Source organism: Dioscorea cayenensis, chromosome 1 (assembly GCF_009730915.1).
Source record: "Dioscorea cayenensis subsp. rotundata cultivar TDr96_F1 chromosome 1, TDr96_F1_v2_PseudoChromosome.rev07_lg8_w22 25.fasta, whole genome shotgun sequence".
In the NCBI taxonomy this organism is placed as follows: Eukaryota; Viridiplantae; Streptophyta; class Magnoliopsida; order Dioscoreales; family Dioscoreaceae; genus Dioscorea; species Dioscorea cayenensis.
The window spans coordinates 12,028,783-12,050,125 of NC_052471.1; the positions used below are offsets into that span (position 1 = coordinate 12,028,783).

The window sequence follows — 21,343 nt, forward strand, 5'->3', positions numbered from 1 at the left end:
GGAGCCCTGTGAAGTTTTTGGCGCCGTTCCCGGGGACGAGGGGTTTAGAGATACTTTGCACTTTTGTTTTCTTAGCTATTCATTTATCCATTCTATTTCACATCTTCTTTTCTATCATCGTTCTAATTTGTTCTCCTTTTCTTTGATTTCAGAACAATGATTTACATACCCGAATTAATCAACACCATCACCGGAATAATTGAAAATGTAGGGGAGAATGTTCAAGCATTTGTAGTACCGAACACACCATTTTACTTTTTGCAAGAGCCGAATACCATTCAACATGTCGTGAAAGAATCAGTTGAAGAGTACATCACCAAAATTCAGAAGCAGGACTGCGAATTAAATAGTGTGCTGGATCAGTTTGAGAGGTCCACACTGGCATCATCGAGTGATCATTTAGAAGAAAGTTTGGAAGCAGTTCTCAATCAGTTCGACTCATTTTATCAAAAACAAAGGCAGGAACTTTTCTCAGTAGGAGTGCCATTCTCAGTAGGGGAGATTTGTGGTTTGAATACAACGACAGTTGTTGATTACCATACAGAAATTCATTCACAGTTGGGAGATGGGAAGAATGAAGTTGAGCAGGAAACGAACAAGTTTGAGGAAATTGACAGGTTGAAGAAGAGTAGGTTACGTCCGACAATTGATGAACCGCCAACCTTAGAGCTCAAGATCTTACCAGCACACTTGGAGTATGCTTTCTTGATGGAAGAATCTAAACTTCCGGTGATTATAGCCTTGAATTTGTCGATGGAACATAAGGACAAGCTTGTTAGTATGTTAAAAAAGCATAAGTCGGCTATTGCATGGAAGATTTCAGATATCAAGGGCATAAATCCATCCTTTTGCACCCATAAAATCTTAATGGAAGATGATTACAAGTCTGTAATCCAATCACAGTGAAGACTAAATCCAAACATGAAGGAAGTTGTCAAAGCAGAAGTAATGAAGCTACTAGATGCAGGAATTATTTATCCCATATCCGATAGTGCATGGGTGAGTGCAACTCAAGTAGTTCCAAAAAAAGGAGGCATGACGGTGGTAATCAATGAAATGAATGAGTTGATTCCGACCAGGACAGTTACAGGATGGCGAGTTTGTATTGATTATAGAAAACTAAATGACGCCACTCGCAAAGATCATTTTCTGTTGCCATTTATAGATCAAATGTTGGAGCGTTTAGCAGGGCATCAATTTTATTGTTTCCTTTATGGTATGTCAGGATATTTTCAAATCCCTATACAAATGACAATTGGAATCTCTTCTGGATCAACACACCTATGATCGCATTAAGTTGTAGGAGTTCTCTAATAAGAGTAAACCTACTATCCTTTGGCTTAAACCAAGCAATGGAGGGCTATCTACACCCGATCAATCTCTCCTATATATAGTACACATGAGTAGGTCATATCCACTCATCGACTCATAAAAGAATTACGGATTTCTCCATAAATGTAATTCTAAGCGTCAAAGCATGAAAGATTGAATCTCAAACAACCATCAAATTAAATGAAAAAAAACATCCCAAGTTCTTACACATGACGAACCCTAGGGTTCATCCAAAATCCAAACACAACAATAAGTTAATCCCTCATGATAAGGGACACTTATACAACATACAAAGAAGACAAAAACATAAAAGAAGTAATGAAAACTCCCTCTAGGTCGTAATCCCCTTGAATGGATGAAGCTTCACAAGTTTGTCGATGATGGCTTAGATCTTCACTCCAACTCCTTCTCCTTTGCTCCTCTCCCTCTTGGTGATGATGTGTGCTCATTTCCCACAAGGATCATCGCCGGAAGATGTCCGGAATGCCTCAAGGAAGTGTCTTGGCAGCGGCCCAAACAACCAAGGAAAAGTACCCTTAATTTGCCCTAGCAATATGTATTTATACAATCCAAAGCATACGGGCCATATGGGGACTGTATGGGGGCCGTATAGCTCTCACAAACCCCAATTTTTGCTTCATATGGGAGTGCATACAGGCTGCATACGGCCGACATATGTGCCGTATGGGGGCCGCATGAACTACTAGACAAGCTCCTTCAAAACAATCCATTGCTACAGTGTTGCTATTGTGACTTCGCTGCACTAACTCTGCTACAGTACTTTAGGACTATATTTTTCTTATTTTCGCCCACATGGTGTCATCGTGTTGTCTATGGCTTTCTTCTGCCTTACAAAATAAATAGTACACGATTAAGCACAAAACGGGCATCGATCCTCAATAAAATACATGGAAAATGTATAAAATACATATAAGAAAATACCTACATTTAGACACTTATCAGTTTATGTCTCATATTGTGTATTTGGTGTGCTTTCGTGCAATTAGGTTGTGAATGCCTTGAAGAATCAAAATAAATCAAAGATAGGCTATAAAGGCACAATGTTGAGAGTTCTTGTGCAATTCAAAGACTAAGACATGAGAGGAGTTCATGAATGTGAAGATGTGTGCCAACTTCCAAGGAGATTCAAGTCAATTAACTAGTTGGAAGGGCACAAAGGCAGATACATTTTCATGTTTCTTCTATTTGTGAAGATTGCAAGATCCGTCGAAGACGTGTCGATGAAGAAAAGTCTTATAGGCTACCGTATGATCGCGTACCCGACTATGTGGCTTCAAGAGGAGAATGTTTGGACCGTGTTTGTGAAAAGTACTATAGCAAAGCACTGAAGTAAAACGCGATAGTACTTTTGCTGTAGCAAAACTGTAGTAAAATAACTATTCATGTGCCCGCCTGGAAATTCCTACTGACCATGCGGGCGCATTGAAAATAAACATGGGTGCATGGGGGCACGTGGCAGGCGAGGGTTTAGGCTTATAAATAGCCATTTTGCCCTATTCTTAAACATCTTTTGTGCGGCTCTTGAGGGGTAAGACGGCAAGGGTTTAGAGAGGAGGTCTTAACACCTTTGGAGGCGCTTCGTCACCAACTTTGATCAATTCCTCCTTCGTCAGAGCATCAACGAAGCCACTGGTGAACCTAGCTTCGGAGTGGGTCCTTCAAGACGTCGAAGCTCTCCATCAAGGCCATCAGTTCATATATAAGGTGGTTTATTTCTATTGTTTTTATGTACTTTCATTTATTGATTGTGTGTTTTGTACATTGCTCCAAGAAGAGCTAAAACCCTAGAGGGTATTCGGGCTTGTGAACCTTGGAATTCTCATATTTTGTGGATTTGCTTTTTGTTTCTATTTAATTCGAGTTTGATTAATTTTCAATCTTGCTTGTCTAATGGTTGCTTGCCTTATAGATCCTATGCTTATTTGGTTTGCATGATTTATTGCCTTGGTGAGTGAGAGGTCTCTATTAGGGTTAGAACCTCAAGATTTAAGAGGGTTGAGAGGGTGAGTCATGAGATAGTGGAGCGTCCCCTTTCCCCTCCAAATGGTGTATTCTATCTCCGTATTCCCTAGAGTCTATGCAACCATATTTGGTGTGAGGCGTGAGATTGATAGATTTCTCCACTAGGGCATTGCATGGGGTTAGGGATACACCTTTTGGAATCCCTAGAGTGCTTTGTTGTCATATGTGCTGTGAGCTGTTGAGATTGAGCGATTTCACCACCGGGACCTCATAAGGGACTAGTATCAGTGATCTGTAGGCAGGCTCTGATTATATTTGGATTTCCACAACTTAACTTACTCATCATAGAAACACTTTGTATATCCGGTGCCTAATACTTGAATCCTAGGGGGAGCATTACCCGAATACCCCACTTTTACCGATTGAGATTTTCCTCTATTTTACCCTTGCATATTCGTCTCCGGTATTCATTTCTTCGCACATGACTTCACCACATCATTCTATTTATCATTAGGCTAGATAGCAGAGATGAAGTCAGTACTAGTAACCCTATTGCCTGTGGATTCGACTACCTGACTCACCAGGTATTTTATTACTTCGACACCCATGCACTTGTGGTTCACACGCAACGTGAGCACATGTCAGGCTTTCACTCATCAAAGGTGATAGCTCTTTCCACCAACTTTTTACAAATCTAAACTTTACAAAATTATTGGCAGGGCATTCCCAATAAGGAATCTGACTTTCCAACATATATATATATATATATTTTTTGTTAACAAAAGAGGAGTGTTGAACCACAAGGTAAGGTGATGAGAGTTTTAGGTTGGGGAAATGAGAGTAAGTCATAGTTTCACTACAATGGTTACTAACACACTGTCCCCCTAAGTTTAAACATCACCTGCTAACTAATCATAGATCATCATAAACAAGGCACTCATTACCCACACAAGCATGCAACCCTCCCCTACACTTGATAGTTACATTGTCCTCAATGTAAATAAACCATGCAATGAAATAAGGAGAAATGCAAGGAAAAGGGGAGAGTGACTGCCCTAAATTGAGACTTGAATTATGTTGCTCACAATTGTAATCCCCCCAAAAGAAACTCCAAGCAACCACACCACTCCTGAGATAAAATTTGGGACACAAGGGAAGCAACATCAGTAATAGGATAAAAAAGCAGCAACTAGAAAAGTAAACAAACCAAAATGGCAATACAGTAGAGAGAATCCCATGCTGACTAAAGTACAACCCAAACTATGAAAAGATAAAAATAAAAAGCAAATACAAAAGGAAATAAAAGGATCACTAAATCAGAATGCGTCACTCTATGCACTAGTGGAATTGCCATAATCTCTATCGGGAAAGTAGCTGAGGTGCCAACACTGATACCCAAGCCGGCTGTATCAACACCCATATACCGAATGGTGCATAGGGGAAGCGGGCTCCGACAAGACACGAACTCCCAAATGCTTAGAAATCCGCACCACTTGCTGCTGCAGCCATTGGAACTTAGTTGATGAACAGAAAATAAGGCCAGAAGTGGCAGATGGAGGCTGTGAATGCAGCGAAGAAGATGTGGCAAGAGGTGGCTCCAGAGCAGATATAGAAGCTGGGGCAGCAGCGTCTCTACCAGGCTGATCCCGAGGCAAAGTGATACGGTACTCAATCCCCCGAACAGTTGTGACCCTGTGAACCAATCATATTGAACGAAGTGTTTCTAGAGTCATAGGCGCCACACACCCAAACCACACGAATCCTGTCTGTCCCCTGAAGAATGCCCATGTGGTGGACTTAACAAGTGATATAAGGATCGACGAAGAAATCACCCACACGTTGGGATGTCTCCTGATGGGAGATGGATATAGCAACCTCATATCCTAAATGTAGATGAAAACCGTCAACCATGCTCAGCAAAAAGTTGAAATCTCGCAAACTGACAACCTCAGTACTGTCACCACGACCTTTGAAGGAATTAAAGAATGACTGAGCAGGAAATGAAAGTACCACAGTACGGGGGAGCGGAGTGCAGTGCCCTTAGTGCAATGGGGATCATATGTGGGAGTGGTGCTGAACCGTAGCTAGGCATCGAAAAGGGGCTCCCCTGCTAGTCTAGAAGTAAGCAAGACATCGTAAGCAGGGTACAAGCGCAGGTGGATAAAAAACTCGGTAAGGCTCATACGCTGCAGTGCGCTGAAAACCTGGAACTGAATATAATCTGGATGGTGAAAAGCGATCATGCCCCTTGACAGCTCTAAAGTGGACAACACCTTGAGCACCAATTGCTCATAGGTGTTTTAGTGATCTGAAACAACTACCACCATGCCGCTGCACTCAATAATTGTCACACCTCGGCATTAAGTCCAATTTCTCGCAAGATGTCCAAATCTATTTCTAGCGACTCACCAAAATACCTACGAGAGAGACGAGCATATCTCTCAATATGGGGCTGAGCATGAAGTGTGGGTCGATATTCCACACCAGGTGATGACACGTCAGACCTAGGTCGCTTAGAAAGCCCACCAACAATATTCTTCTTCGGCATGATTAGCAAATAGAACATAGAATAACTCAGGTCAAAGTATCGAATCCAAGGTTGGACACGATCGTGCTAGGGTTACTGTGACCGTGTCCAAGCAAGAAGCAAATTAAAACTCAGCAAGGGCATGATCGTGCCAGGGTTGGTCATCGATCTGAAAGAGGGGCTCGAACAACATCCACTCAGGGCCAACGCACAAAGCTATGAGGTATGCCAACCACACGAACACAAGTATTAAGAATCGGAAAAACATATAATCACACACCCAAAACACAAAGTACTTGCAATAAAACACTGGAGACGAACCAAAATTTGAAAAACACTAGAAAAACAAAAGAAGGTTATTGATGAAAGGGAGTCATCGATGGACGTTGCAACCAAGCACACCCCACTAACTAGGCTGAAATGGAGGGGGGAAGTGTCAGGTGATTCCAAAGGAAGAAGCGCGGTGAAGAGGTATGGCTACCGGTGATAAGGTTTTGAAAGGAAGCACCGGAGCCTAAAGGTCGCACCCCATGCACGCCCACTACGCGTGCTTGTCGGATCACGGGTTTGGTGCACGAAAATCATGGGGCGACAAGACCGTGTCACCAAGGGTTCTAACAACCCTCGGGGCGAAAATTCACTAAAAATGGCAAAATTAACAATTTATCCATGACACGATCTTGCTAGGAGTACAGACTATGTGTTTCACATTGACATGACGTGTCAGGCCCGTGTCGGCCGTGAAAATTTACAAAGATTTCTTGTCAGAGAAAATAGGGGGGCATACACATGAGAGTGCCCTGCCCGGGTCCTGCCCGTGTCTATCCTGGAAATTTTTAGAGTAGAGAATCTTCCTCCTAAAATGAAAGATCAAGCACAAAACAAAACATGAAATGCAAAACAGCACAAAAATCAAACCAAAGAGATCACGACAACCATAAGACCATGAGAGAGCGGATGTCATGAGGATAGGAGATAGCGAACCCAAAACGAAAATGAAAAATAGAGATAACCAACATAAAACAAATAACTTGGGTTGCCTCCCAAGAAATGCTTGTTTTAACGTCACTAGCTTGACGTACCTATTACACTCTTACGGAGGTTCATGAAATCGAGACCTCTCTGAGCCACCTGAGAGACATGCGTACCTACCAAGGCAACATGTTAATTAAATGGATCTCACTAAATGTTTGAGTTCGAACATGGTTAGGGACACGCAGTTTGGGTGGTGAAGTGAGTGTCTTTTTCTTGGAGTCCATGCATACTAACACTTCAAAACCCTAGATTTCATCTGTTGTCAAACCCGGTTCGTCATCCTCAAATGGGATGTCCTCTAAAATGTCATTAAGTTTAACCCTCCAGAATGTCTCCTGCATAAAATCAGAAACAAACTCATTAACCACATCAACAAAATAACAAGTATCATCAAAATCCATCATCTGTCACATGGAGTCGCGAAGCCTAAATGTGGTTTCTTCATCACCAACACGTAGAGTCCTTCAGCCATCTTTCACATTAATGAGAGCTTTGGACGTCGCAAAAAATGGTCATCCCAGGATTAACGGCACTTCCACTTTATCATCAATATGCCCCGTGGCATATTGATGACAAAGTCCACCGGAAATATAAATTTGTCTACCTTGACCAAAACATCCTCAATTATGCCCCGTGGTCTTCGGGTAGATCGGTCTACCAATTGGAGAGTCATTTTTGTAGGTTTAGGTTCCCCAAGACCCAAGCTCTAGAAAATCCTGTATGGCATCAAATTAATACTTGCCCCAAAGTTAGCAAGTGCCTTTTCATCGACCAAACCTCCAATCTTGCATGGAACAATAAAGCATCCAGGATCCTTCTCCTTCTTTGGGAGATTGTTGCAAAGCCAAACAGAGCACTCCTCACTCAGTGTTACTGAAGACACATCCTCCAATTTCCTCTTGTTGGTGAGCAATTCTTTCAGAAAGTTAGCATACCTAGGCATCCAAGCTAGGGCTTCTACAAATGGAACATTAATGTGCAAAGTCTCGAACATGTCTAGGAACTTTTGGTATTGCTCATCCTGTTGGTCTTTCTTTGCCTTGAAAGGGAAAAGAAGTTTCTGCTGATATGCTAGCATTGGAGTTTTGCTCTGTGGGGCATTATCTGTCAGAGATCACCACTGGTTCAGAAACTATTGGTTCATGTTCCTTCTCATCAGGATCTTGTAGTTGCTTCCCACTTCTTAAGGACACACCCTTCAATGACTCTTTCAGGTTAGCCACCGTGTTGCTTGGAATTGTCCCTAGTAATATTTCTTCCAGTTACTTGGACATTTGAGCAACTTGATGTTCTAAGCTCCTCACAGTTGTATTTGTGTTTCTAATCATCTCTTCATGACCGGCAAAATGGGTCTCAGCACTCTCAATGAATTGAGCCATTAAATTGGTGAGATCATTAGTAGAACAAGAAGAGGATGAAGACTGTGATTGTGATGCAACCTGAGGTGTGGGCTTATACTACTGTTGTGTTGCTTGACCTTGCCCCGGCTGACTCCATGAAAAATTTGAATGATTCCTCCACCCGGCATTACAAGTGTTGCTATATGGATTATTTTGGTAACGATGATTCTGACCAAGGAAATCCACTTGCTCAATTTGCTCTGTGCTTACATCACCAATAGATGGGAAACTAGAGTCAATTGAATGGCTGAAGTTATCCTAAATGGGCCCCGAGCTTGAAGGCAGTTATTGCATGTTGTCTAACCTTTTTCATATTGCTTCAACCTGTGCTGCAAGAGTTGTGATGATAGCCACTTGAGATCGATACCAGCAGATTTCACCGGTTTGTTCCTTTCAGAACTCCATTGATACCCATTGCTTACCATTTCTTCAATCATCTTTTATGCCTCACAAGGTTTCTTGTTACATAATGAACCCCCAGCGGCCACATCAAGCATTTGTTTGGTCGAAGTGTTTAGCCCATTGTAGAAAATTTGAATTGGAATCCACTCAACAATTCCGTGTTGTGGGCATTTCCGTAGCATCTCTTTGTATCTTTCCCATGTCTCATACAAAGATTCAGACTCCAATCGATGAAAGGAAGAGATATCTCTTCAGAGCTTGGTGATCTTTGCAGGAGGGAAGTATCTAGCAACAAATGCTTCGGAAACCTGCTTCCATGTTGTAAGAGACTCAGGTAGCAAGGAATTTAGCCATTGCTTTGCCCTTCCTCACACTGTGAACAGGAAGAGTCTTAGACGAACTGCCTCCATAAAGATGTTGCTCGCCTTATATATGTCACAGATTTCCAAGAAACTTCTGAGGTGCTCATATGGCTCTTCATCCTAGATGAAATTTGGCTTCAACTCAAAATTATTTGCCACAATGGGAGGATGAACAATGCTTGAACCGACCCCCTCGAGATTTGGCTGTGCAAAATCTGAGATACTCTGCTGGTGATTACCGGCCATTTCTTTACCCTGATCCATTTCCACACTAATTTCAACATACCCTGTTTTCATCAGACTAATTTGACATAGTCTTCTTTTGAAGGTTCTCTCTACTTCTTGATCAGGGTTAACTGGAGGGGTCGATATGCTCCCACGGATCATACACTTGTACCTGTGCTTAACAGGTGAACCCAATGTAAGCTCACAGAAAATTCAAAGTAAAGCAAGAAAGTAATGACCAAATAAAGAACGCGACGTTAATGAAAGAAGATATACACAAATATGCACAATATAAACAAACTAGACAGTAGATTATAAGCTTTCTTAATTGTTGCTATTCCCCGGCAACGGCGCCAAAAACTTGATGTGTTCTCCGCAAGTATACGGGTCGCACACAAGTAATATAGTAGTACCCTATGAGGGGTAGGGTTCTTAAACCTCAAGGGCTGGACTAAAAATACTAAATTAAGACCGATCTTTAGTGACAATTAAATAGATGATGAAGTTGAGAAAAATGAAAGAACAATTAAAGGGAAGATACGGAAGAGAAAGTATGGAGATAAAGGCGATGATTGGATCAAGTGTCAATAGAAGAGAACAATGCCCTGGGATGTTCCCCTTGCACTCAGGAATGTTCCCTCACTCTCAAGTTCTACCAGGTACTTTCTAGGGTTCTAGTGTGTGCTCAATAGCAATGTGCCAGCAATGGTTCTCATATACACCACGTTTTGCTAAGGTAACTATGGCCTCTTGCACAACAAGTTTTGCAATCACACAAGCTAATCACAACTACGCCATTCCACACATCAAAGTCATACCCAAGCAACTATGCAAATCAAACACATCAAGTTATACCAACACAAGATTAACACAAGAACCAAAAGAACTCCGTATATCAAAAGAGTAAAAGTGTTTTTAGCATTCAAAGTACAAAGTTCCCACCCCGAGGCACCGTGGCTGGTTAGCCCCTCATTGGTGGGTACAACATGGAGGAGAAAATACTAGATCTAGAGAAAGAAGACACGACTCCCTTCACTCTATGATATGCCTCCGATGTCGAGCTCCTTGTGTTAAACACCACTTCTCTTGTGCTTTCCACTAGTTCCGTTACACCCTAGAATGTGTAGGTAAGCTCTGTCTTCGTCCTCATCAATGTCCTCCCGGAGGAGAAGAAAATCCCAAAACAAAGATGAAGAGGAAACCTTAAAACTGTAGTTAAAATGGCACTTTTCAGGCTCGACACGATCTGTGCACAATCATGTCTTAAACCGTGTCATGCTGGGGATGACAAAGGTAACAACGAGTGTCTCAGCCTGAAAAGTTTGGTGGCAAGGACACGATCGTGTTGTGACTGTGCAACGCTAGGACACGACTGATATCCTGTGGTATTCGAGGGCATTAACACGACCGTGTCCTGACTATGTTGATCTTGCAAATATCCTTTAGCACCAAAATCTCGCTAAGTCAACAATTGGCTTAGAACTTCGGGGGGTATGACACGGGTGTGTCCCGCCTATGTCCCGTGTCAGGCTTGAACACTTGAACTCCTATATTGTATTTTCATTCCAAATTTGCCCCAAAATGCACTGAGCCCCTGATTTCTGCACATATGACAAGAATACTCCGTAATAGTACTACTCATGTATAAAAAGTACACTTGAGAATAAGTAAAATAACGAAATTAGGGTATGAAAACATGTATTCAAAGTGCATGCATCAAACTTGCAACCTAAAATAGAAAAGTAATCTGATATCTTGTTAAACGAATTGATAATTTGCTAACCATGCCCAACTGAGATTCACAAAAACGGGGGTCATGGCTAGTTATGCTTAAATTTGACATTATAATTTTTATTAGACATGTTGGTGTATTTTTCTATTCTTTTCTTGTTTCAACAGCATTTGGAATGTCATATTTCCAGATTTTGATGAGAGAAGATCTGATCCATCCATTGTTGTTTTAACTATTGTTAACAAATGGACAATAATCTTCTTCTTTGTAGTGGTCATATCCTTCAACTGAGATCTAATTTTTTTTCTTCATTATTGAGATCTCAAAGCTCTGCTTATGGAGTATGTAGGTGCCACACTTGGAGTTTTATCTATGGTCTTATACGGACAAAAGGTGCATGTCTGGAAAAAGGTAGTTGCCTTATGTTTTTGGTAGAAGTGAATTTACTATTTATATTTTTGTTTTGGTTGGTGTGTATCTTGAATTGTGCAGATTGTCCAATATAATCATCAAACCTAAACTAGTGTACAATGCCGATGGGTATTTAAGTTATTTAGAACCTTATGTTATGCCACTTGATAGGTTTTTTTTTTGGAAAATATATTGTTAGATTTTAAACTTTTCCCTTTAAGTGATATGGATTAAAACGCAGCAGTTTGTATTCATACACTTCTGGTTTTATTGAGAAATTTATCATAACAATACATGATTATTATTTAAATATATTATATCTATTTTAATAGGTAATGTTATTGATGGGTGATCATATGAAGACTTAAATAGTATCTTTTCACTGTATAGTTTTAAGATTTGTTAGAATGAATCTATATCTACTGGTTGGTGGACTTGTCGCAATTTTGGCAACATATTGTTTTTTATAATTTGGGTGGGCTAGAAAAACATATTCACCTTTCTGTATCCACACTACACCAAAAAAGTTCTTTCGAGGCTGTTTTCAAGACCTATAGAGGCTGTCATAACTGCCTCTATAGGTATAGTGTTAGTTTTTTAACCCACCTCTAACCCGCCTCGTATCAAGCTGGCTCTACGCTTTAGAGCCAGTTTGTACCAACCGTTGGGGTAAGTTTCATCTATGGAAGTGGTTTTTAATAACAAGAGTAGAGGCGGTTATAACCACCTCTATAGCTACTAAGTTTTCATTATCCTCTATAGTTTTAGAGGTGGTTATAACCGCAACTATAGCTACTAAGTTTTCATTACCCCTCTATAGTTTTAGAGGTGGTTATAATAGCCTCTATAAAGACTAAGTTTACATTAAAGATTATCTATGACAAATTATAGTTATTGATCCCATTCGTCCGACCATTTCATATAAAAACACATCCAAGATCCTTAAACTTAAATCTCAAACAATATCCTTAATACAAAGGCAATCATTCAAAGGTTATCTCTGCCTGCAATATTTAAAACAAGAGGTGGCACAAAAGCAATGTTAAGAGCATACCTCAGCTGGTTTCCTTGCTAAAGGCCATTCATGGGTGTGTTGAAGAAAAAAAATGAAATACAGTTACTAAATAAAAAGGTTGCTGCTATGAACTAACAAAAACATCTATCATTGAAAAACCTTAAAAAATACATATAAAATGAAAGGAAAACTTCCTTCAAATACCATAATCAAATGGTCTTAAGATCCACACTGCATATTCAACATTATGCTATCAAAATAACAAAAACATCATAAAATCCATGATAAAAAAAAGGTAAGTACAAAGCATAGAGAAATTAAAAATTTAAAAATTTAAATGCATGCTACCATAAATAGAAGTTAAAAATCAGGAAAGGGCCATTCAAATATAAGCTAATTATTCAATAATTATTTTGGAAAGTGTCATTCAAATATAACCAGAGATTAACTAGATCATATAACACATCAAACAACAAATAGAGCTTGCCATATTTGCATAAAAGCATATAACCATGCCAAAAAGAAGACAGCACAGGGAAACATACGACTATTACCTTCTAAAGCATATATGCCCAGGTTTATGAACTAAAGATCATTTTATAGTTGTGAACATAAATTGAGGTTGGCAGGGAAGTTGCCGCATTTGACCAAGGGGCTGGCTCACTGACAATTTTGGGCTGATGCATCAGTGGGTTCTCTCTTGATGCATTTGTAGAGAAAATTTTATTCCTATTTTCATGAGTTTTGAGGTTCTGCAAAGCAAGAAGGTGGACATCATATTAAAAAGAAAGTCTAATATTGAAAGGTAGAAAGTTTCACAATGGATAGCCTCTATCCTTACCGTTAAGACATCCTTAAACTGCTTTGTAGCACCCATTAGTCTACTCTTTAAGTCATCACGTATAGTAGTGGCATGGGCCACTCTGTCCTTTGAGCTATCCATATCAGCTAATTCTGTGTTCTGGGGGACTTGCAAAACAAACTGAGAAACAACAAATTTTAATTCCATCTACAATGCATGCGAGCATATTACTATGAAATCTAGTGAAACACATCGAAATGAATCATCAAATTCATCTTTTAACAAAAGAGTACAAAGATTAAATACACTAGGTTTGATCTCAAAGTTAGATGTCACAGTAACTAGCAAAATTATGAGAGTATATGATCAAAGATAAGGAGAATAACAGTGAAGATCGAGAGTGTTGCTCGCTGGCAGTGGTGGTCGGAAAAAGAGCGTCCCAAATCTTGAAGAAGGCGGAGATGATGGCTTGGTAGTGATGGCAAGAGTTGAGGGAGCGAAAGCAATTTAAGAGCTCTTTGAGATCACAGGGCTCATACAGCTCCTTCTCCACACCATCATCTCCGCCATGGATCGCCGAAAATTAGAGCATGAATCATTGGATCTCTTCACCATCGCAAAGCTCTCGTTGAACATCAATTTCTCCATCTCTTTCCTGAGATTAATGGTGTTTGATGAGCCGATGAAGGAGGAATTAGGATTTCAGTCTCATCATCATCATCGTGTTCATCATCTCGATAGTTAAGGGTGAGAGAAGAGGTTTGGCAGAAGAGATCGGTGTAAATCTCATCAATGCTAGAGAACCAACCACTATCACCATAGGAGGAGCTGGGTCATCGATTAGGTTTAGGGTTGGCGAGGAGGAGGAGGGAGAGTCGTGGCACTTAGGGTTCTGATATATATTTCCTCTCCTTGGGGTTTCTGCTCAAGCAAATGAAGAATGACTAGGATTAAGGCAATGTCTCCTTAGGGTCGCCTCTCGAGCAAACGAAGAAGGCCAGAGAACATCCAGAATAAAATCCAACTTTTTCATGCGTTTATCTTAAACCGGATCTAAAACTAAGATAATTTTTTTTTAACTTCACTTATGGAGCAGATTTTTAGAAACCCCTCTACGAATGTGCCTCTAAAAATAAAAATCGGTGTGGTGCCAGTGGACTAATTAATGTGAAATATTGGATGGTTTTGCATTAGTATGAATTTTTTATATGTGACCTCCTTTTTTTTCCCCTTGATCCTACGTCTTATATTGTTTGGAGGTTGTGAATGTGTATAATTGCCTTGACAATGTTATTCATGGATAACTTTGGTGAAGAACCAATGCCTCAAGAAAAAAAAAATTAGGGCTTAAAGATATGTTACTACCCATCTCTGTTGGAATTATGTCAGGTTTGAGGAGGGTGATTGCATGACGTGTCTTACTGAAGGTATTCTGACCCTTTTCAAGAATGTTGGTTTTTATTCAGCACTGAGTTTAATGCATTACTTTATGCTCTTATAGTCTCAACTCAAAATAAGGCTTCATGCCATAACTGTTGCTTCAGCTACATGCTCTGTTACTATCTGGAACATTATTTCAGTAAGCTTGAGCATCTTCTTCTCAATATATGTTGCTATGTCCTACTAGATTTTCTTTTCCCTTTTATTGCTTATGTTACTCTGACTCTCAATGATGAAGTGCTTTTATTTTTTTGTTAACATTGATTTTTCATTTGCAGGGTGCTTCTTCAAAGAAAATTATTACATTACCATTGTCATCCTGGGCATATTGGGGTACTATTTTTTTCGGAATAATCTTCCTATTCTATATTGAAAATATTGTTGAGGAAAGGCATATGAATATGCTTGATTATTATGCGATTTTTTTTACTGATCAAAATTTTTCTTCTTAAATGCAACGGACATAGTTTATTTTTGTTCAATATTTATGTTGCATTACAAAACGTTGTACATGTGGTGAACAGGTTATCCCTAAGTTCATTTCATGTGTAAATAAAATCCATATTACTGCCTAAAAAATTATTGCATATACTTTACTGATTAATTTGATTGTCTTTTCTTCTTCCATCAAACTAGGAGCTTTGAGCAAAGATTATCATGCTGTGATTGTATGTTATCCATAAATAATCATTACAAGTATTGTTTTGATTGCTATATTCACATAGGCATGAGCAAGTGAGAGTTCAGCCCTTTTGATGAACTGCAATTCTAGTGCAGTTCTCCGCGGTCACAATAATTTTTTTTTTGTGTGTGTTGTTGTTGTATTGGTAATCTGCTTGCATGGTAAACTTTGTTTTTCAAAGATCCCTTTTCTATTGTGGGTTGTTGCCACATTGTAGTAGAGCAGACAATGATGCTACTAGTGAGCATCACGGGTGAAGAAGGAATAGCATGGCATTAAGTAGCCTCTCAAAGTTGCCATTGAGCCCTTAAGGTATTAATGTCAACAGGGTGGGGATTCACTGGAAGATTTATTTCTTGGTCTAATCTAGACTTGTTAAACCCATTCCCAACCCTTTGTTGCTAAACTTGGGTTCGAGGAAAATTTTTCCCCGTCCTGTCCACGTTTTTTTTTAAATCTATTAATGCATCAAATATATTGTCTTTAATAATATATATTTTTATTTAATATAAATAATTTTATAATATTATATATAATATTAATATTATATATTCAGTGCCAGCGTGGGGAGGGGAAGGGATGCCCTGTCCCCAATGGGGATTTTTATATCCCTGCTCGGGCACCTACTCTGTTTCCGAATTTTGGCCCCCTTGTCAAATCCGGGGCAAATTAACAACCCTACCTATAGGTGATGTACCCAATGTCTAGGTTTATAGAAATGATTGATTTTGTTTTGTAAACAATTAATTTTTTAAAATCAAATCTAGAAGTTGTCAATGCCTGAAAAAGAGCCGCATGAAACCCAGGATCAGGTAGAATATTGATACTACCCTATCCTAGTTAAACAATTATGAAATGATCTTATTAAAAATATGAATCTTATGAATAAGTGCGCTACTGGATTCTGAAACCGAAGTACGAAGCATCAACCATTAGCCTAGATTTTATTCAATAGCAAACCATGAAGATTCCATCCTTTCATAATCCCCATTTGAATTTTAAACTTTTGATTGTTAAATAAAATAATACTTGAATATTTGCTCAAATTGAAGATGAAGGCATCCATAGAAATGCCATCAAATTAGAGAAAGATACATATTGCATGCTGACATCATTTTGCCACTTGTCACTTTGCGGCAATAATAAAACATGATGTTGCAACTATGCTTCTTGTTTTTTGAATTTATGATTATTTAATTTTGCTTACTTGAGGCTTCTTGCAAGCATATTATATTTATTCTAAGCAAGCATGCTTGTCATGTTTTAAGTTGGTTGTTAATGTCAATACAGAGAAGAACTTTGCAAGATCAAATGGAAGAAGTTAATGATTTAATCAGGTAGTGGTAATGAAGATGCTTTGATTGAGTTAAATGTTTCTAAAACTATACTCCCAATAAATGTAGCTGGGATAAGAGGCCGAGATGTGTAAAGTGAAAAATGGCCCGACTATTTGCTTAGTTACTTATGAACATATTTGATAACATGGTAGAGTTCAGCAGTCCTTAAAATCCATAGTTTAATCAAGAGAACAAAATTTTGAGATTTATGCAGAAGTAAGCCTTAACGTTGAATGTTAGATGTTGTACAATAAAAAAGTAACACGTTCATAATTTATGGAAGTGTTGATCCCTTGCCATTAACTGTGATGCTCTTATTTTAAGGTGAATTAGGGGTAATAATTTGGGTCATCTAGTTGTAAATGTGTCATGTTAAACTTACTCTATCACTGAAATCTACAAGAGATGAATGTTATCATCAACATGATCAGTAATTTGACATGATAGCAAGCAGATAACATTTCAAGATTGCTATATATCCTTATAGGATAAACCATGATAGACAATGATAAATATGAATAGAGGAATTTATGCATTAGTTGTCATGTTTTGCCAATGCCACCCCTACAAGTATGCAGACAAGCCTGAAGGTAAGTCTAAACCATGTTTTTTTAATACATTGGTTGTAACATGTTGATGAGCTACTCATTAATTTTGTCTTGTATTCTTTTTCTTCTGGAAGCTTTTTTAATGGTATATAACTTTTACTTGCCTGTAGGTTGCATTTAATTTTCTCTTCTCCAAGGCATTTAATGGTTACTGGAGGTGGCATCATCCTGATGGAGATTAAATATGGAATGGAATTCTCCTTGCTAGATTTTCTTATTTGATCTTCAATATTGGGATTTGGTAAGTTATGTCTTCCAACATTTCATTTGTTGTTTTTTTTTGCTTTTTGGAGCTTATTTGACATGTTTTTCTGGTCATTCATATCAGTATATCATATACTCTTGAATTACAGAATTAAACAATATTGAGTTGATATAATTGACACATCAGTCCACAAAAATAATTAGGACATAATGATCATAATCTTGAAATTCAATTATATTCCATGAACATCAATACGAATATGATTTTAATGATTAACTTTTTATGAGATTCCATTGTGAACTCCAACCTGGTTTGAAAGTATTTGAACCTGCTATTATTCAATTGGTTATGATTGGCATTGGACTCACTTTTGGACCCTTATGATATAATAACCATGTGATATATGAGCTGAAGAAGGAACAATATAAGGTTTTTACTTGTTTACCACAACAAAACTGGTAATTACTGATATACCCTTGCAAAAACAGTATTTGCTCCTACTTACCCACTACTTCAACACTGAAATACTCGTGGCTAGGATGCCCTTTGATGATGTCAAATAAATGGACGAGAAAACATGAAATAACCAAAATATTTGCTGATGTATATCCCTGCAAATCTTGTTTTGTTAATATAGCCCTGAAAATTTATTCTCTTCCCTGGGCATATGTTTGGGCTTTTTTATTGTTTATATAGATTTCAATTACGTTTAAAGCCATAGGCATTAACCACTGATGGCGAGTGATGGCAAGGGTGTATCACTGAAACAAAATAAAAAATTAAATAAGGAAAAAAAGAGGACATATGAGGGTCCATGTTCTTATTTTATTTAATTTTTCAGGAATATACTATTATCTACCCACTTGTGCTCGGATAAGCAATTCTCTGAAAAAAATACTTGATTTCCATGTTTGAAGCTAAAATATATTCCCATCATTAGAAAGCATACATTACCTAAGGTGGTTGGGCTGGCAAAATTTGACAATCTGGTTTTCTTTTTGTGTTCATGTGGCTAGGTTCCTCATTTCTAGATTTAAGGCTTTTGAACTGTGACTTTTTCACATATTTTCCTTGCATATTTTGCTGTTATTTGGCTCTTATTTTAGACATTTTGTCTATCATTTTGTCCAATTATTTTTAAAATCCTATGATTGACAACTTGCGTAAATATTATTTTATGACCACCATGTATATATTTTGTACTTTTGGACGTATACCCTAGTAAAATCTTGAGTCAACACATAAATTCTTGAGGCCGCACCTTCTTACATATTTACCCTTGTGTCAAGTCAACTGCCCACTACTAATAAATAGATGTAAATATGTGAAATCTCACCTCTGTCCTATACGTATGTTGTTGGAAGATCTTAACAAAGAGATTTAGTCAAGAAATTAGCTAAATCACAACCATGATTTACTGAATCAAATGAAATTTGCCCCAAGAAATTAGCAAAATCACATCCTTGCTGTTAATGTACAGATTACGGTTTCTTAATTTAGACCCAATATTGTACTATATATTGATGTACATGCATAGTGTAAAAGTCAATACAAACTACTTTATGTTATCTCCATTTTCTGGATGGTATCAGAGAGGTCCCCAACAACACAAAATCCTAGAAAACTTCTTCTCATGTCTACTATGTCGAAGATCTAAGAAAGCCACAATCGCCCTACTCAAACTACTCAAATCGCTAGTTCTTAATCCCACTCCATTCAGATCACATCTATACTAATGAATGGAGACAACTTTCTTCACTAGTCTCAGTTAGTAAGCATGTATATCAGAGAAAAGGGAAAATAGAGTATTTTATTGGAGATAAGAAAGGGCCTGTACCTGATGATCCCATGTATGCAACCTGTGATGCAGAGAATTTCATGGTAATGACATGGTTAGTTAACTCTATGGAGGTGGAGATAAAACTAATGACATGTGTTATGGCACTGCTAAAGACTTATGGGACATTGTAAGCCAAATGTACTCTAATTTTAGAAATCAATCCCAAGTCTATGAAATCACCTTGAAACTGGGAGAGGTATATCAAAGTGAAAATAGTGTCACAATTACTTTAATATCCTTAAGAGTCTCTGGCAATATCTGGATATATTCAATGACTATGAATGTAAGTGTTTTGAAGTTGTAATCTTTATAGAAAGATAAATTTTTAATTTCTTTGCTGGTCTAAATGTTAACTTTGATGAGGTCAGGAGGACAATTATTGGCAGACAGCATCTTCCCTCTATTGGGAGATGTTTTCTGAGATCCGTCGTGAAGAAAATAGGCACCAAGTAATGCTTGGTAAGAAACCTCATCCTTCTTCTATTGAAAATTCAGCATTAATTGTCGATGTTGGATGGCGTGGAAAGAAACTTGAAGACAGAAAGAATAATGGAAGTGTGTGGTGTGATTATTGTAATAAAGCATGTCATACCTGGGAAACATGCTAGAAACTCCATGGAAAACTAGCAAATTGGAAGGGGTCACATGAAGGTAAATACTCAAGAATTCCTTCTAATCATGAGGTGGAGAGCAATCCATTTAGCCAGGAGCAGATTAACTACATTCAAAATCTATTGATGCCTAAGTCAGCATCATCAGTGCCGCTAATGCATTTGTTGCACAAACAGGTAGTGATCCTAGTGTTTTTTCTTTTTTTTCCCTACTAATTCCACCCCTTGGATCATAGATTTAGGAGCTTCTAATCACAAGACTAGTTTGTCTCATTTATTTTACTCATATATTTGTTGTTCTGGTCATAACAAAGTTCATATAATAGATGGATGTTTTTCTCGTATTGTTGGTAAAGGTTCTATACATCTCTCTCCTAAAGTTTGTCTTAAGTCTGTCCGACATGTACCAAAACTTGCTTGCAATCTGCTATCTATAAGCAAGTTAGCTCTAGATTCTAACTGCAAAGTCACATTCTTTGATTCTCACTGTGTATTTTAGGAACAAAACTCGGGGAAGATGATTGGCAATGCTAAACATAGGGATGAGTCTACTATTTTGTTGATGAGGAATCTGAGAATAAAATGGGCTCATAGCCATAATAGTGTCAGTTATAACTCAAATAAAGATTAGGTCTTACTCTAACATAATAGGTTAGGTCACCCTAGTTTCAATTATCTTAAAATGTTGTCACCTCAATTGTTTAAAGATGTTGATTGTTCAAAGGTTATTTTTGAAAACTGCATTTTTTCTAAAAGCCATAAAAGCAGTTACTCTTTGAAGTCCTGTAAGCCTTCCAAACCTTTTTATTTAATACATAGTGATATTTGGGGGCCCTCATAGATAAAACCTAATAATGGAAAAAAATGGTTTGTAACCTTTATTGATGATCGCTCTAGGCTGTGTTGGGTGTTCCTAATGAATGAGAAATCAGAAGTTACTCACATATTTCAAAACTTCTATAACATGATTAAAAGCTAATTTCAAACTAAAATCTACATTCGACACTCTGATAATGAAATTGAGTACATGAATGAGATCTTAGGCAGTTTTCTAAAAGAGAAAGGGATCACTCACCAATCAACATGTGTTAACACTCCACAGACAGAAAATGGAATCGCGGAGAGGAAGAATAGACACTTAATGGAAGTCGTTAGAGCCTTAATGTTCCCTATGAATATGCTTAAATATTTACAGGGTGAGTCCATTCTAACTGCTACATATCTAATTAATAGAATGCCCAGCAGAGTGTTAAACTATAACTCCCCACTAAATGTGTTTCGTAAGAGTTTTCCTAATAATAGGTTGTTCTCTAATCTTCCTCTTAAAGTTGATGGGTGTTTTGTCTATGTTCACTTAATAAGACAATCTAAACTTGATCCCAAAGCTATCAAAT

General features: G+C 38.1%; 1 protein-coding gene, 1 non-coding gene and 1 pseudogene across 2 annotated transcripts; 2 read left to right on the plus strand and 1 right to left on the minus strand.

Moving 5' to 3' along the window:
- Window positions 1-8,832: 8,832 nt before the first annotated feature.
- On the plus strand, window positions 8,833-8,939 carry LOC120268557. Its single transcript, XR_005538964.1, has one exon. It is a non-coding gene; the product is annotated as a small nucleolar RNA R71 (small nucleolar RNA).
- A 222-nt stretch (window positions 8,940-9,161) lies between these two features.
- Window positions 9,162-13,433, minus strand: LOC120252482 (syntaxin-32-like). Its single transcript, XM_039260677.1, has 3 exons — window positions 13,266-13,433; window positions 13,073-13,176; window positions 9,162-9,438 (listed from the first exon to the last, which is right to left on the minus strand). Exons 1-3 carry the CDS (start codon window positions 13,431-13,433, stop codon window positions 9,162-9,164), a joined length of 549 nt encoding a protein of 182 aa, XP_039116611.1.
- A 1,139-nt stretch (window positions 13,434-14,572) lies between these two features.
- LOC120252559 lies at window positions 14,573-17,672 on the plus strand (annotated as a pseudogene).
- Window positions 17,673-21,343: the final 3,671 nt, after the last annotated feature.